This window comes from Mercenaria mercenaria, chromosome 17 (genome assembly GCF_021730395.1).
Source record: "Mercenaria mercenaria strain notata chromosome 17, MADL_Memer_1, whole genome shotgun sequence".
Classification (NCBI taxonomy): Eukaryota; Metazoa; Mollusca; class Bivalvia; order Venerida; family Veneridae; genus Mercenaria; species Mercenaria mercenaria.
The window spans coordinates 54822283-54841904 of NC_069377.1; the positions used below are offsets into that span (position 1 = coordinate 54822283).

Sequence of the window (19622 nt, forward strand, 5' to 3'; positions counted from 1 at the left end):
CCATATGAAGATATGTATTCTGCTTTTATTCGACATATTAGATGCATTTACCTGCAAATTTGATTGCAACTCACGCAAATGTATATGCAAAATGCTTGCAGAATCGTGAATATGGAATTACTTACTTCATATCTAGCACCGACAAGACTTTCATGCTAAAAGTATGGCCATAGGTTACAATCATTAATGAAAATATAGCCAGTACTATTTAAATTTCCTTGATGTTCGCACCTGACATAAAACTGCTTGCTGACGGTGAGTTATTGAATCTCTCTGGAGAGTATTAAGACATTAGATTTTTGTGCATTTTGTTTAATAAGAATATATTTCAACTCGTTCTTGATGAGATAGAAAAATCATTTGTAAACATGGAACGCAACTACGCAATGTAATTTGAGACTCGGCTCTTATTGAACATGTACAAGCGAGTGTTAATTTGCAACATCGTTTAGGACTGGACAGCAACGATCCCATGTAGGTATTTTTATAGGATTATTACATTCTTAGGTCATAAAAACCCTGATTTATATGTTACCGGAATTTGTCACTAAAATGTTGTTCCATCAATACGTAGACGCTTCTTGTATTAAAATTATTTTTTTTTTAAATTATATTACAGATAATTTGTTTTAACATGACATTTTACAAGATGACAATGAGCGTTATGTGAAGACATTCGTGAACTCTTATGTGTGTATCTCCTTGCTACGGAACAAATACGGACTTTGCACTACTACACTAAAAAGTGTTTATTTTCTTTTTTAAGATAACACAACGATGTCCAATTTTCTAGAAATCATGATAGTATATCTGCAAGCTGTCAAGTTAATTAGACGAGATTTGTTTAATCCTTATTCTTATATTGTCGATTTGTCTGATTATATAATGAAAAAGCACAGGCCTACGACTTCAATTGAGATGTCAGATTGCAACATGACAGTCCGTCCATTACAGTTCAGACGAATGAAGTTTATCATAATTTTCCTAATATATCAGTGAGCATGCTAGAATAAAAATAGACAAGGCCATGTTATAGTTTTATTGTTTTATTTTACGACACATCATTCAGATGATTGACATTCTCGTTGTTCATTTCCTACGCATTTGAAACTTTACGTTGATCTCTTAACTCCGAGACAAGTTAAATCTCAACTACGGTAATGAGAAAATAAACGACGCAATGGCCTTGGTTATGGTAAAATATTTTGACAAAATATTGTCTGGCAAAAGTTTAGTTATCAATTATTTTTAGTTTATTGATCAACCTCGGAAAAACAAGTTCATTTTGACCCAGTATGATTTCAAAACATGGATTAAGTTACAACGTTTTCACATTGGAATTAAATATTTACCAGCCAAAAATATTCAAAACAAACATGTAATATCATAACAATTTTATCAAAGGATTTGAAAACAGATTCTAACATACTGTACAAGAGAAAAACACGTTATTAAAAAACATAGCTGCTGCATTGACTGAGAAATTTACAGTTGCTAATGATTTTGTATGCACGGAATGACCGATTCTTTGTCTTTTTGCTAACATGCGATACAATTTTGCGATACAAATTTGTTCTTATCCAAATAAAAGAGCAAAAATGTTACCGAGAAGTATAGAACTGGAATCCAATACTAAATTGATCACTTATTCACAAGATGATTTCCGAGTAGGTCAAATGGTCACATGTAATTATATACCGTTGGGATTGGCAAGTCAGATTAAACAGTATGTAATATCAGTTTATGTTAGACTTACGGTGGACCACCTAAAGGAAAATCCCTTACAGCTGTGATAATGTTTTCATGTACCATGCATCAAATACATGCTGTTGGCAAGTGTTTTGTAAGAATTTAAGGTTTTATGCATTAAGCTGAAAGGAGTATCTAATAAACAGAAACTATTTTGAACAAACCATTTATACTATTTTTAAGTTTTCGATTCGAAACACCATTAAAGGAGAACTTTTATGTTTAAGAACCATGGCGCTTTATACAGGCAGATATTTTTTTAAGAATAAGGTGCCAGTGTTACCATACCTTTAACGTACTTTGGAAAATATTTTGCTTCTTGTTAGCGAATTAAGTTATAGTATTATTCCGCTAGCATCAGCATTTCTGGTAACATTGTATTGCGTTTAGTTTATGAAACTCTTGTTAAGGACCTTTACCTAACTTTAAAATATAATATATAAGAACTAGTATATGATTTTGTTTACTCGAAAATGAGGCATGCTCAAAACTAATCTCAATAGGGTTGTTTTATATTTGTATTTGTTGAGTTTTGCATGTAACATCACACCGACAAAATTTGCCAGTTGTTTTTATTTTTGGTAGAATCTTTAACTGCACCAAAAGTAATTTAATTGTAACCAAGGATTTAACGTCCAAAGATCAGCAAATGAAAAAGTATTTTCCTGTACATGAAAATAAGATATTATTTTAAGTTTCTCATAACTTCTACGCATAGCCACAATATATATATGTTCAAGACTGTTTCACAAGGTATTCAAATTTCTCATGTGTTCTGTAAAACCCTTGCCGTTTATGCATTGAATAAATATACTGGGCGTCACTGAAAAGTTACCACTTAATATATACCTCTTTATTTTTTATACAATATCGACGTCACTTTGTCACGGCTTGTGCGCGGTCTGTTACTCATAGACCCTGTCTGATCATGTCTCCTAACCCATTTCATGACTGTCAAGTGACAACAGCACATACGACGTGCAATTTCACGACATGAAAGTTCGGCGTCAACTATGCCAATTTTCTGATGGCGTTTATCGTGCCTTAAACGTGGCATTCTTGGCAAAGATATTCTGTTTTTTAACGTATTCCTTTTAGACTGTCGGCTAACTTTCAAGTGCGATGAATGATTTGCGATAGAATTTTCGTACATGTCGACATTGCTCCTCGAAAAAGTCATTTTGCACGTGCAGCCCCTGCCTCAAATGGAGTTCTTCGAATTTGACAAATCTTTAGACCAGTGACGTCTAAGTTGCGTCAAAAATGTAGTCGAGTTATGCTGTTAACACAGTCCAATGCGATTTTTAAAATATAAGGGCCATTAGGGTGGTAACTTTTCAGTGACGCTGAGTATATCATATTCGAGATTGCGTGTTACATATCTTCTCAAAAGAGTACTAAAATATAATATGTAAAACAAGTACATTGTTATAATAAATTACTATATCATGAAAACTGAAACAGGTACAAATAAAATACAACATAGAACGTTTGATAGTAAGGTATAACACCAAAGCTTTCCTAAAGTTAGTTTACATCAATGTTTTTATTTACTTCTGTGAAATTTCCAGTGGCAAAAAAACTTCCGCACAAATTGCTTTTAAAAATGCCTGAAGATGGAATGTTTAACTTAATCAAATTTGGGATAAGTTCAATATTTATTTGTCAATGTTTATGCCGATGAATACTTTACTTATATAATATCATGATAGTTTAATTGCTACAACAATGCTTGAATATGTTTTATTTTATATCATTGGCAGTCGTGCATCGGCCTTTAGACAATTCGACCACCCTCAGACACATAACCTGGCCGATACGAAAGCATTTGATTGATATTATTATTCTGTTGTTAACATGTTGATAAATACCGCCCACAGTCTTGAAGTCAATAAGGCCAACGACATCTCACGTACAAAAATGACTTACAGACACTTTATAAGTTGAACGAACGGTTAAAAACAGCAACAAATCTGACAACTTGATATATTGATATATTAGTTACAAGCTGAACTTTTCGTAATTACTGCAGACAAAAACCACAAAAAAACACCTGTGAAATTCCTTCTATAGTTTAAAATACTTTATTCTCTGCAGTTTTCATTAAAATACTTCGGCAAATGTCAGGTCTGGAAAAGTCATCACATTTAATTAAACTCTAGATAATAATAGAGATTTTTGCTAAGATATGACTGTAGGAACATCTCCCTAATTCTCAAAGCGCTGCTGATAAAACTAAATTTAATGACAAGTTACGCTGAAAAAAAATCCTAGGAGAAACATAAGAAAGAAATGTAAGAATGTGTCTTCAGTTTTGTTTGATAGATGGTTCCGCACCTGAAGCGGTTATTGATAATGCAGGCGGACATACTGACATTGCAATAGATAAGCAGGAAGCCTCTTATCAATGTAATCGTTGGCTGGGGCGATATCAACCGCCCGTAAATCGAATCAGCTGATTTTTGAACTGAATTTGAGATTTTGTTTCCAAAACTCGTTGCTTTTCTTCCAATACCCTCAAGAGCCTGATATTATATCTTTCGACTGCATTTTCTATTTTTGACCGGTGTACTTTGCGACATATGGCTCTAGCTGTGTTTGCTGTTCTTTTAGCTTCCGTGAAAAATATACCATTACTTTTTAAGTACTATTTTACGCATTCAAGTCAGAATATTTGAGATGGAGAAGTCAGATATTTTTACTGGTTTCTTTCATGATAAATATTTATACAATTTATTGTATATTGGTGTACTCTTTGATATTAACAATACATTCTTCAGATAAAATAAGGACGGCACAATTATTAACGCAGTAACCGAATTTCAGAGTTTGTTAAATAACAAAAACTGGGCAATATTCTGGTTAATGTGCCAACCAAGCAGCAGTTCTAAAGAACAGACTAGAAGGCCTGACCGTTATAAAGCATACTGACCACGAATGCTTTGTCCAATACGTTTTCATGTTTAGGTACCAAATATATTCGTAAAACATTGTCGTAAAAAGTTAAGATATTGGCTACATTTGTACAGCCATCAAATAATTGCTAATAGGTTGTTTAATTGTATAATATTACAAGACATAGTCTAGCAAAAGTTCCTTCTAGCGCATATGCAATATTCTATCGACTTAAGCATTATGTTAGAGAAATTTAGACCGCATTATTAAAATCTTTCTGAATTCTGTGCAGAAGCAGCCATTCCGTATGTTTTCGTCACGTGATTAACACATCTAAGCACCTGCATATATATAGAGATAGACACAAAAAAGTTTACACATATGCATAGAGCGGACGCAGGGGTCCAGTATATTTGACTGTCACTACTTCAAACATTTTCATTAATTCCCTGATTTCCACGAGCTTTTCGAGTTAATGTAGGTAATAAGTACTTCTTTCATGTACGAAGAAACTGAACATCACGCACTTATGTATGGGAACGTGTAACAAAACTTTTTGAAGCAACCCCTTAGTTACCATAAAAATTGAATTTGCAACATATTTTCAGACTTGCCAACTCAAAATTTCAAAATATGACTATATCTGAAACACCTGTATTCTCACATCCTAAAATGTCAACCCACTTGTAGAAATGCTCTTTATATATTGTGCCAGTCAGGGCAACATATCCATCCTCTACCAGAACAGACAAAGAGAGATCTGAACGGAAGGGCAGAGCAAGTGAAAGCCAGAGAGGGATAGAACTCTTTTAGATTCATGCATTTCCAGCTTACTTATCTCAGTGCTTTGCGAATACAAATGTTCTTGAATGTTTAACGTGCTCGGTGCGCAGGACCGAAACAAACAGTCATTCCTTGGCAGAACCAGTACTGGCCCCTTTGGTGGGAGACGCCCAACAAACGTAACGTTCCTGAACCGGAATTCAAACCCCGGACCCTGAATTGTCATGCGCTTTACCACTAGACCATCGGGCAACCTATAAAGGTCACATCTTTTAGCCTTGCGATCAGTCTCCGGTACAGAACAACAACTTTGTACAAATTATCATTTTTTATTCAAAAAACCAAAACAATATAAGCGGATGACTTCTCAAAACTGTTCTTTAAAAAACAAAGGGTATTTAACAACGGGTGCAAAAAACTTAATAAGTTATATAATAAAATGCATAAATATACAAAAACGTATTGCTTCCAATAAACGGAAGTGTAAATATACAATCATATTATTTATTGAACACCAAAAAAATTAATTTATCAAAAACAATGATAGGTTTACATATGTAAGGTTAGGGAATTCACGTTAAAAGAATCATGTAGGAAAATAACGTTTTGTTAAAAATCAACAAACGTCTCACTGTTTTGATTCTTATAATTTCATTTTACTGTTTTCTCTTACAGAAATATTGCAATTTTAGAAGCAAAGAAAAAACCATAGGTTGATCTGTAAATGAGCTCATCTGAAAATGTCAAATATCAAAATATAATAAACATTTGTACTTGTGAATTTATTTCTAAATCATTTATTAAACTTTTAGGATGTACGACTAACGTCCAAGTGGACAAAATGATTTCAATAATTATTAACTTCAACTAGGTTGACACTATCACATTCAATTTTAAATGACAACTTTAGTATTTTATATATGAAAGCAAAGACAATCAACTGATCAATTCGTTCTGGAGGGTTTTACCAGCAACCGATTTATAGCATAATGAATTATTCAGCACATAATGTATAACATATTGTCAATGGAAAAACTATAAACATGAGACAGATTCTGATAAAAAAAAGCATGGTTTAAGATCTACAAACATGAATAACAATATCAAACAAAGCAAAATCAAAATAATATAAAAACCAGTCGTTAGTGATTTCTATTTTAATCAAAGCAACATATTTGTCTTGATAAAACGATCGCCGTTCTTAACATTTACATTTTAAAACATCGGTCAATTATTCATTTTAATATTTATCAATTTATTAATTCAACTGTTTCAGCCACTTTCGTAACGTCTTACGGCCGATTGTTTCATTTGGTATAAACGTAGCTGATTAAATACTCAACAGAATATCGACAACATTTATCTGGCAAATCTGTTTAAAACAACCTGAATAAACAGTTAGGTTTAAAATAAAGTCCTTTGAATTTCTTTACATTTACAAAAACTGTACGTTATATGTTTTCAGTTAAGACACTTTAAATTCATTAGAACTTACAAAATCGCAATATTTAACTACAGTTAATGTTTTCAGTTTGAATTATAAACTAAGAAAAGGAAACGCTGATGTATTTATTATTCACTCTTTTATAGGACTTTTCAAATTTGCTTTTTAATTAAGATTTATTGATTTGTACTGCTTAAAATAGAATATCAAACATTTTCACACTGTAAATACAATATTAAACTATAGAGCTTCTGTTTCTTTTCCGTGTCACGTGGTCTGGCAATACTATTTTGAGCAAGTAAATGGAATTTGAAAAATGTGTTTAAATTTCGTCCATTGCAATATCTGTTACAAGGAATCACTCTGTGATATATATATCAAATACAAAAAAGCAACATTTTGACTAGATACTCTTTACATAAATTCACTGACAAAATTCTAACAACATATGTTATTCAAAATATACTTTATATAATAACATTTTGCAGTTATATGTCGTATAGGCATAGCGATCCTTTTACAAAACTGACCAGCAGTTTTATACTTCAAATTAATGTACTGTTAACGTTATGTTTTCTCTCAAACAAAAGACTTTTCGACTGTCAACAGAATGCAAATTATACATGCAAATATACACAAAACCAGAAATAAGTATAAATAAAAAGTATACATAAATAATGGAAAAAATTAATATTTGTAACGAACGAAAATGAGACACGTTTAATAAATACATCAGACATGCACATTACACAACATTTACTTGTATAGTATAAATATATGTAGAAGCCAGTTGCATGTTATCTAATATACCCCGGTATAAGACTTGAAGCGTGTTCGCGCACGCATACGAGCACGAGATCATTATTTATTTCAATATTTGTTTATAGAACAGTACTGCCTCCACAGTTCCTCAGTGGACAATTTTCAGTTAACTACTCGTACACAAACAAATAATGTTTATATGAAGAATGCATTCTTCGGAAATACATTTCCTTCGTCTGTCGTCTTGAGAGACTTTACGATGATATAATATCTAATATTAATTTGAACTCCTTTCAATTGATAACAGTATTACGTGAATGTTTGAAGTTTACTTCAGTACTTAAAGGAAAACCGTCAACAAGTGTTACGGTAACCTGGTTTATTGGACACGTCTTATTACTTTAAGTAACAGATTCACAGTTAATTGTTTCAGTGATCGGCTAGTCTTGAAATATATCTCGGATAGTTCGGTTTTTATCCAAAATTCACGGCTACATAAGCATCTGTACCGACGCGTGCTGGATATAATTTTACGAACAAAATTGAATAGCCCATAGAATTAATTATTCCGTGACCATTATATTAGAGTAGAACCTTAAAACACACAGTTCGTTAACTAATCTTAAGACATAAAACACGAAAATGTATTTTCGTAAGCATAATACACGTCGTCGACTATTCTAAGAAGTTTAGTTAGGGAAAACATAGTTTTCTTTAACTTATTTTTTGACTAATTTTGTAAAACAGATTAATTGTTCCGAAAGCTTACTGCCAATGTTTCGAAATGTATTAATTACAAACAGCATTAACAATTCAATATTTTCTCAACTAACGAATTTGGTCCGAGACTGCACACGTCTACTTTGAAACGTTTGTTTAAATACGAGTTTTAAATTTTGGCATTTCATATATTAGTGCATTACGTCTTACATATGTGATAAAAGATATCAAAATTATTGTCATGACTGATATCTACTAATATGTGAATTAACTTTATTAGTAAAGCCGACTGTTTAAAGGGAATGTTGGAGTAAATTCTCTTTAATACAATTATCAATTTTATATTCAAATGTGGTATCTATATTTTCATTTTTTTTCTTTAATATCTAAATTAAACAGTATTTAGTTTAACAATAGTTAAACGGTCCGAGACACGGTTCTAACACATTGGTGTAATATTCACTTTGGGTGAAACGCAACATTATTTAACATTTCTTTTTAATCTTTTCGTTTAATAAATCTGAGTTTAAACTTCGGTGTGCTTTAAACATGAAAGTATTGCTGTGAGATAACGCTAAATTACAAAACAGTAAACGTAACTACATAGTAAAATAAGAATATCTTTGTGGACATTATTTAAACTAACTGAGCATTGTTAAACAATTAAAAATATTTTATCATTTCCTTTTAATTGTCCCGTTTTGAATCTCATTTTCCATATGAATAACATCATGTGGGGTGCAGATAAAGTCATTTGCATCGTCACTTGCATCATCATCTGATTTTTTCGCGTCACTGTGACCATTTTCTCTATCCTTTACAGCTTCATTATTGTTTTCAGATAAATCCTCAGTAGATAGTTTACTACACGGTAGTGTGTTTATATCATCTTTTTCAGAATCAACAACACCTACACTGAGTTTGACGTCTGCTTTATTATCTGCAGAACGGTAATCAGAATGATTTGTCTCACTATGTTTAGCTTTTATTGCACTTTTGCTATCACAGTTTGGATAGAATTTTCTTTTAGTGATATTTTTGCCACCAGGTGTTTTAAAGGCAATGATATCGGCAAGGTCATGAAAATCCACGGAGGAAACTTTATTCTTATCAATTGTTGATTCAGAGTGTCTGCGTTTAGCCTCCTCTTGAATTTTTGCAAGTTTCAGTCTCTCATCTTCAATACTTTCTGAATTATTCCTGCTGAGGCTTTTGGTATCACCAAACATCCGATCACTACCGATTGATTCCGAGACTGATATACGACTAAAAACGTCACCAGATTCAGAAGTAGCACCTGACGACGCTATAGAATCCTCGTGTTCTGAATCTTCTTCGTGCATAGTGCATAGATCACCAGATCCCGCGAGTTTTCGTCTGCGGAGGTCCCCGTTTGACATTTTCGCATTATACATTTCAGTTGCAGCAAGAGAAGTTCTTCTAGACGGGAGATTCTTTGATATGTGATTTTTAATAGACTGTGCGACTGAAGGCAAAGACATCTTCGATTTAGAATGACTTGAAGGCAATTTTAATGCATGAAAGTCTAAGCTTGGCATTGAGCATCGTTTCCCTCGATTATGACCTTGCATGTGAAATTTAGAGTCGTCGAATTTGAACTTAAACTTCTTCTTTACCGGTGTGGCTGAAAGGAGATAAAATAAGAAGATACATGTCGAATTACGACTATTTTTAAACTAAAAATGAACCGGATTCTTGAAGATTTTAATATGCATATTGTAAAGCTTTCTTGGAGAAGATTTCCTCGATTTTAAAGCCTTAACACCACGAACCCTAGAATGATAATTCTGTCAACTGTATTATTACTATGAATACTCGGAACTGATTTAATACAAATGTTAGAGAGACAACTGTTTATATATATATCATGTTAGTGTAATTCGACATTTTTTTAATTTCCTAGGGAAGCTTTCAGAAAGTATTTTTATTTTGTTTATGTTGGGTTTAATGTCGCACCGACACAATTATAGGTCATATGGCGACTTTCCAGCTTTGATGGTGTATGAAGACGCCAGGTGCCCATCCGTGCATTGCTTGATCTCTGGTGGGCACCTGGGTAGAACCACCGACCTTCCGTAAGCCAGCTGGATGGCTTCATCACATGAAGAATACAACACCCCGAGTGAAGCTCGAACCCATATCAGTGAGGGGCAAGTGATTTGAAGTCAGCGACCTTAATCAATTGGCCACGGAGCCGCCCCCACCCCCCGAAAGTTTTGTGAGAATCCAAAAAGTCGTTCTTAAAAAAAGGTTTGTTGAAAGATTTTGAGTCGCACCAACACAGTTAAGGTTATAGAGAGATCCACAAGCTTTTAATAAGAGAACGATTCAAGTTGCATCTCTGGATATAAGTTTAGGCGCGGTGGCAATCTAAATATATGCTGTTTGATGGCTTCTTTACTACCACATTTTAACTTTCAGTGGTAAGGGTTCCTTTCAGAATAATGTTTTATATCTATACACTATACAGAAATTTACGGAAAGGTCTAAAGTTAGCATAATTTTATTTAATTATCAAATTGGTATTTGTAAACTAAATTAACTTACGTGGGACAGATTCCTCACTTTTTAGGTAAGTGTCTAGTTTCCATTCCTCGATACCCTCCATTATGCATAGACGTTGTAAAACAGTGCTTTGGTTCTGAAAATAATTTTAATAATATACGTTATATTTCTGTTTTAATGGTTAGAAGACACATTGAGTTGTATTCCTGAATTGTACATAAAATCAAAGATTTTGTTTTTTACTATGATATATCAGTGATATATAATTTTGAACAATGACTACAGCAACGAGGCATCATTTTACAAATCAATTTTTGTCGAGCCCGCTTGCAAAAGCGAAGACATAGTTGTTCAAATGGCTGTTCGGTGTATGTGCGTGTGTCGTGCGTGCGTGCGTCCGGCTTTGTTTGTCCGGATCATAACATTGACATGCATGGAGCAATCTTGTTTATATTTGGCATGAATGTTAACCTCAGTGAGACGGAGTGTAATGCGCAAACCCTTTGTTCCTATTGCAAAGGTCAAGGTCACTGTTGGAGGTCACAGGTCATGTCAGATTTTATCCGGCCCATGATTTTGACATGCATTGAGGGATATCATATTTGGCATGAATGTTTAACTCAATAAGACGGAGTTTCATGGGCAAACCCCAGGTTCCTATCTCAAAGGTCAAGGTCAAAGTTAGGGGTCAAAGGCCATTTTAGAGCTTGTCCAGGCCATAACTTTGATAAGTATGGAGCAATCTTTTTTTTCTTTGGCGTAAATGTTCACCTCTATGAGATGGAGTGTCGTGCGCAAACCTCGGGTCTCTGTCTCAAAGGTCAAGCTCACACTTGGGGGTCAAAGGTCATTTTAGAGTTTGTCTGGGCTGTAACTTTTCATGCATAAAGCATTCTTTTCTTTTTTGTTTGGCATAAATGTTTGCCTCAATGAAACTTCGCGTGCAACTCCCAATCCTTTTGACAGCTAGCGGGCTCGACATGTTGCCCGTGGGCATCCAGTTACTTTAGTCCTTTGTTGCCAATTAAATGTTCAATAACAGCCTGTCGTTACACGACTAGACTAGCTGGCTCTCGCGCTTGTTTCTTCAGTAAAGCCGAACCTTTAACACCAAACACGCCGTGTGTCTTATAACGGATACTGTTAAGTTACAACCTCTATTGATAAAATGTAATATAACTTTACAAAATTGACGGGGAAATTGCCTAGATCAAAAATCTGATGAAGTTAGCAAACAACATTCCATTATTAATACTTTTTCTTTATTTGGATACATGGAAGTCATATAATAACAATCTACAACTAGAAACAACCATTAAGTAACGGGGAAAGATATTTTGTAACATTCATTCACCGAAAATATTTTTAAAAAAATCATTGCTTTACTTAGCCTATAAATGATTATGTAGGACACTTTAATTTCTTCTTAGGCTGATAAATTGTTGTTGCGTAAATGTTTTCATGGCATATTTTCCAATCAATCAATCAATCACAATAAATATATATTGCCATATCTCTTTTGAGCTTACTATATGCGTATCTTGGAGTTCGTTTTATTTTTCCACTATGGTATTCTTAAGTACATTCAGCTCCTTCCTTCCTGAGAGCTTGAAGGTCTGTCATGTATATTATCATACTTTAGATAATAAATCATACAGTTTCAGAGTTTCATCAGATTATTAACTTCATGCTATAATTTTCTTAATATGTTCTTCTTTTTGTTGGAATATATTTGACTAAATATATTGCCATATGTTCCTTGTAAGTTTCTAGCAGATTCATTTTTACACTCATTTTTTACGTATTACACTGTACAAGTTGTGTTATTAATATAATACCGTTTGTTCTGGTATACATTTACGACATCGCTTTAAGCAGTTTTTTAAACTTACTGTGTTACTAATTATATTGGAATATATATACTAATTACATGAATATATATTCCTAAGAATATTATCTATTGAATTTAAAATCAAAGATCAATGAACAATTTTACTTGGTATATTTTCAGATATTTTACAAAGATTACCATATAGTTTGACACATAAAAGAGATTTTGGTATATTTCAGTAATATTTTAGTATATTACCATATACTTTTGGAGCAAAGCTTCTGTATCCCTGAGAGTTCCCTGGATTTTCTTCTTCCTCTTGTAGACCAGCTTCAGACGGAAATGTTCGTGATCTTTTACGGATACAATAAGACCTGGAAGTAGTTTCATGATGCAATTATTCAACATATGCAAATACTTTAACTTTCACTATTATATAACACACCACAACATGCTAATTTGATTAGTCGATAGCAAACAAAGAAAACCAGAAATTACTTGTACAAATGATATTGACCACACACTATAATTTTCACGACATGAAAAATGTATATACAGATCTATATATGTATAATGTAGTTTTCGAAATAACAAGAGCTGTCTCCATAGGATGACACATGCCCCCGATGGCACTTTGAATGAATAGTTATGGCCGATGTTAGAGTTTAGGACCTTTGACCTACGGAGCTGGGTCTTGCGCGCGACACGTCGTCTTACTGTGTCACACATTCATGCATAATTATTTTAAAATCCATGCATGAATGTCAAAGATATGGACCGGACATGCCCATCAATGCACTATCATAAAAAATGACCTTTAACGTCTAAGTGTGACCTTGACCTTTGAGTTACGGACCTAGGTCTTGCGTGTGACACGTCGTCTTACTGTGGTACACATTCATGCCAAGTTATTTGAAAATCCATCCATCGATGACAAAGATATAGACCGGACACGAAAATTGCCGACAGACCGACAGACGGTTCAAAAACTATATGCCTCCCTCCGGGGGCATAAAAACTACTGATTTTATCGTTTTTCCCAAATGTTTATTAAACCTAACAATACACGGAAACCTACAGACAAAAATATGATATTACACGCCCAAAAGCCCAGGCAGACTGACAGGTTAAAATTCGTAAATCATAGATAAAAGTCCAGTGTTTTACTGACCGGAATCGTAGATAAAATTTGCGGAAAAATACATAGCCGACACTGCAGTGATCTACATCTACGAGAAGAAGCTTAATTCAACAGGATTTCCCTCGAGGTTTCTCCGTCATTTGTGCATTTTTGAAAATACATTTATTATATATTTGTATTGGACACAGAGATATTCAATGAAAACTATTCGATACAGGGCGGGACATTTTCCAAGGGTAGAAAAAGGAAATGATGTTAAAAATAGTCAGAATCATAGGATATGATCCTTAAAATAAACAAGAGGGTCATGATGACCCTGGACCGCTCACCAGAGTAATATGAGCTACATGTTTCAAATATCAAACTGATGATTTTTAGAAATTTTTTGGTTTGTAGAAGTCTACTAGATAATGTAACATATCAAATATCTAAGATCTAGGCCTTCTGGTTTATTTTTAGCAAATTTATGAAGATTTCCCTATTTACAATCAAGTAACCCCTGGGCCTGGGTCAATTTTAACCGTTGGGGATCAAGATTTGAACAAATTTTGTAGAGGTCCTCTAGGCAATGCTACGTTACACACCAAATATCTAAGCTCTAGGCCTTCTGGTTTATTTTTAGAAAATTTTAAAGATTTTTCTATGTACAATTAAGTAACCCCTTGGGCTAAGTCAGTTTGATCCTGGGGTATCAAGATTGAACAAATTTTGTAGAGATCCACTAGGCAATGCTACATGTCAAATATCTAAGCTCTAGGCCTTCTGGTTTATTTAAAAAAAAATTGGGATGATTTTTCTATGTACAATCAAGTAACCCCATGGGGCGGGGTCAATTTGACCCGGGGGTCATGATTTGACAAAATTTTGTAGAAGTTTATTAGGCAATGCTACATGTTAAATATCTAAGATCTAGGCCTTCTGGTTTAATTTTAGAATTTTTTTGAAGATTTTCTATGTAAAATCAAGTGAACCCTGGGGCGGGGTCAATTTTGACCCCGGGGGACATAATTTAAACAAATTTTGTAGAGGTCCACTAGGCAATGCTACATGTCAAATATCTAAGATCTAGGCCTTCTGGTTTATTTTTAGACATTTTTTGAAGATGTTCCTATGTAAAATCAAGTGACCCCTGGGGCGGGGTCAATTTTGACCTAGGGGGTCATGATTTGAACAAATTTTGTAGAGGTCCTCTAGGCAATGCTACAAGTCAAATATCTTAGATCTAGGCCTTCTGGTTTATTTTTTAAAATTTTTTGAAGATTTTCCTATAGAAATCTATGTAAAATCAAGTGACCCCTAGGGCGGGGTCAATTTTGACCCCGGGGTCATGATTTGAACAACTTTAGTAGAGGTCCACTAGGCAATGCTACATGTCAAATATCTAAGCTCTAGGGCTTCTGGTTTTTGAGAAGAATATTTTTTTTAAGATTTTCCTATGTAAAATCAAGTGACCCCTGGCGCGGAGTCAATTTTAACCCCGGGGTCAAGATTTGAACAAAATTAGTAAAGGTCCACTAGGCAATGCTTCACACCAAATATCTAAGCTCTAGGGCTTCTGGTTTTTGAGAAGAAGATTTTTACAGTTTTTCCTTTCGGTTGCCATGACAACCAGAGTTCTGCATGGAATTCAATTCTTTGAATAATTTTTGTAGAGCTTCACCCAAGGAACATTCCTATGAAGTTTGGATGAAATTGGCCTAGCGGTTTATGAGGAGATGTCGTTTAAAGTAAAAGTTTACGGACAACGGACGACGGACGGTGAGTGATCAGAACAGCTCACCCTGAGCCTTTGGCTCTGGTGAGCTAAAAAGTGGAAAACCACAGGTCGCCCAACACGACATAAACGAAAATTTTACAGACTCGGATGGACGGTAGTTGAAATGCAAGTTACCGTCCACGCCCTCTAGCCCCGGGTTGAGCAGAACTCAACATTTTCACAGGTTATAAGTACTAGAATATAAATTAGTATCATCCGCAGATGTATTCATACGGCGATACACATGGAACCTTCAATGATGCACAGAATGCAATTCCATGAAAAGCGGCGTATAGTCCCCAGATAAAATAATGGCTTTACCCTAAACGAGAAAATAATGGGCAGAACTATACAAACTGGAATTTAGAACGGGGATCTGTGGTTAAAAGAAAAATTAAAAAGCAGGCACCATATCCAAGTGGTGATTAAACAATACCCAAAGCTTTTAAAGAAGGAGTATTGGAACCACCCAAGCCGAAATGTTCAAACTGAAAAAATAAAGAGTACACTAACAAAACATTAATGTCGTGCTGAACGATCTGAAGAGATCAAATTATAATAGCTCTGATTGAAGGTACGGGGAGACTTTTTACACAAACAACGCTGTTGTGATAATCAAATAAAAAAGTGGAAAACCAAAGGTCGCCCAACACGACATAAACGAAAGCCTGTTTAATAATTCAAAATAATACCTGTACCGGTTCCAGATATTTTAAAGAATAAACACTTTAGGCGTAACAGAACATTTTTAAGTGTAAAAATGAACACAATTTTATGGAGAAAAGTGTTATGGGAACTTAAGTCGTAAGATCTTAAACAAAGTTCCGGAAATGTTCAATAAAAACTACACACCAAGACTTTGTGTAAGAAATCACAATTTCGCTCGACTATTATCCTTGGGGGTAAACAGTTGGTATACTTACTATTTACAACACGTATGACTCTCCATGGGAGAAGAATTGCGAGTATAAACACAAAATCCTTCGTGTCTATTTCATGTAGGAAGACGAGGAACGTAAAATCCATGAGAAATGACATCACAACTACAAACGCATCGAATACCTGAAAGAAGAAATATGAAAAAATGAGAAATGATATCACAGCTATAAACGCATCGAATACCTGAAAGAAGAAATATGAATCCATGAAAATGGACATCACAGCTACAAACGCATCGAATTCTTGAAAGAAGAAATATGAATCCATGAGAAATGACATCACAGCCGTATCGAATACCTGAAAGAAGAAATATGAATCCATGAGAAATGACATCACAGCCGTATCGAATACCTGAAAGAAGAAATATGAATCCATGAGAAATTACATCACAACTACAAACGCATCGAATACCTGAAAGAAGAAAATATAAATACTTCTTCGGAAGATGACAATGCAACTGACAGAAATATGCTAGCTGATTTATTCATAAAATGACTGATAGAGACAACACAAATACAAACTTATCAAAAACCTTGAAAAATGAAAATGATTACTTATATTTCTATGGGAGGTAATACTGGAACAAATAAAATTATTCATAAATCTTTTGGAAATGACATCATAACAACAAAAGCAACACATACTTAAAATAAATAAGAACATTCTTTAAATATTGCAATTTGCAATTAAAAACACATTAAAAAACCTAAAACGAAAAACTGAAATATATTCAATCTATTACAATGAGCTTAAAGTATATATATTACAATCACATCGATAACTTCGAAATAATAAAATCAACTGAAAATAATTTCTTTAATAAGAAATGTAAACACACCATAATAACAATCACATTTAAAGCAAATTGAAACAAGAGGGCCACAGTGGTCCTAAATCGCTCACCTGAGTTGCTTGCTTGAACAGTTAAACATTTCAACTAAATAAATGCAGGCATGGAAAAAGTTTGCGTTTGTGTTTTTTTGTTGTTTAGTTTTAACCCCAGGGGATAATTTGAGCAATTTTGGGAAAGGACTTCTACACATTGCTACATACCAAATATCTAAACTTCAGGCCATGTGGTTTAGTACCAAAAGATTTTCAAATGGTTCCCTATGTAAGTCCATATAAACCATTGACCCCAGAGCGCGGCCATATTTGACCTAGTTATATAATTTGAATAGTCTTCGTAGAGGCCCACTAGATGATGCTACATACCAAATATCAAAGACATAACCCTGTGGTTTTGGACAAGAAGATTTTCAAAGTTTTTCCCTATATCAGTCTTAATAAACCATGTGACCCCCAGGGCGGGGCCATATCTGACCCTAGGGGGATAATTTGAACAATCTTGGTAGACGCCCACTACATGATGCTATATACAAATAGCAAAGCCCTAGGCCTTGTAGTTATGGACAAGAAGATTTCCAAAGTTTTTTCCTATATAATTCTATATAAACCATATGACTCCCAGGGCGGAGCCATATTTGATCCTGGGGGTAAAATTTGAACAATCTTGGTAGACGCCCACTACATGATGCTACATACAAATAGCAAAGCCCTATAGCTAGGCCTTGTAGTTATGGACAAGATTTCCAAAGTTTTTCCCTATATAATTCTATATAAACTATATGACACCCAGGGCGGAGCCATATTTGATCCTAGGGGTAAAATTTGAACAATCTTTGTAGAAGACCACTAGATGATGCTACATACCAACTATCAAAGCCCTAGGACATGTGGTTTTGGACAAGAAAATTTTCAAAGTTTTCCCTATGTAAGTCTTTGTGAACCATGTGACCCCCTAGGGCGGAGCCATATTTGACCCTAGGGGGATAATTTGAACAAACTTGGTAGATGACCACAAGATAATTCTACATACCAAATACCAAAGTCCTTGGACCTGTGCTTTTGGAAAAAAGACTTTTAAAGTTTTTTATTTCGGTTGCCATGGCAACCAGAGTTCTGTATGGAATTCAATGCTTTGAATTTTTAAAGAAGACCATTCAAGAAACATCCCTATGAAGTTTCATCAAAACTGGCCTGGTGGTTTAGGAGGAAATGTTGTTTAAAGGAAAGTGTGGACGGACGGACGATAGACGGACGCCGGACGATAAACGATCACAATAGCTCACCCGAGCACTTTGTGCTCAGGTGAGCTAATAACTCCAATGGAAAACGCTAACTTATTACTTCCACTAATAAAATAACTGAACAATCAGTCTCGGTCCTGGATGTAAGTAAAACTGATTTTGCCTTGGTCCGACCATTGCACGACCATTACAAAAATAGAAAAAGTGGAAATTCCACAGGTCGCTCAATACGACAAAAACGAAAATGTTGCAGACTCAGTTTGATTGAGCCCGTTCATGGCTATCCGGGAACCAGTCAACACTATTTCATCTTTTCTATGAGGAAGGACATTTACTATACGGATTTGCCAGCAAACTGTTTGTGCAACATAAGCAAATGTATAATCAAAGAATGACATAAGAAATACAAATTCCATCTTCCGACAAGACTTTCATACTGAAATTCTCTCCTTGAACTATGGAGGTGTCACAATTATTTTTCGTGATGTTCAAAACTGACACTAAATCAATAGACCGGGCTATGACATTGGTAAGATTTATGTGTATGTCATCTTGTAAGGAATAACAATTAACTCGTTGTTGCCTAGCTACAAATACCTCTTTTTTACAACAAGTCAGAAGTAATTTCTTTTTGCTAAAAGCATGCAATATGGAATAATATAAGAGCGTTTAGCTGTTAATAAATAACTAACTGTCAAATGTTGATAAGACTATACAATCTAATCTAAAAAGATCATTCGTTATGATGAAACTCATCGTTGCAAAAATAGTAGGCTCGCTTTGATTCAGCATGTTCATAAGAGGCGAGGTGCAACACCACTCACGATACTTACTTCTTGGTAGCACTTGCTTAAATTTTACTGTGCAACTTTTCATGGTTTTCACTGATTGGTTGAAATATTAGGATGTATCAAATCCTGATAACATCACTGTTAAAGATAGTGACATTACAAACTTTTACTGCCCTTACAGTGAACTTTAGTGAG

General features: G+C 34.3%; 1 protein-coding gene across 4 annotated transcripts in view; it reads right to left on the reverse strand.

Moving 5' to 3' along the window:
• Positions 1 to 5742: 5742 nt before the first annotated feature.
• Positions 5743 to 19622, reverse strand: part of LOC123536056 (uncharacterized) — a 188069-nt gene continuing 174189 nt past the window's right edge. For all 4 annotated transcript variants that reach the window (XM_045318841.2, XM_045318842.2, XM_045318843.2 and 1 more), the window contains 4 exons: positions 16531 to 16669; positions 12969 to 13084; positions 10922 to 11015; positions 5743 to 9998 (listed from right to left, as the gene is read on the reverse strand). In XM_045318841.2, coding sequence (XP_045174776.2) covers positions 9031 to 9998; positions 10922 to 11015; positions 12969 to 13084; positions 16531 to 16669 — 1317 coding nt within the window. In that variant the 3' untranslated portion in view covers positions 5743 to 9030. The remainder of the gene's footprint in view (positions 9999 to 10921; positions 11016 to 12968; positions 13085 to 16530; positions 16670 to 19622) is intronic.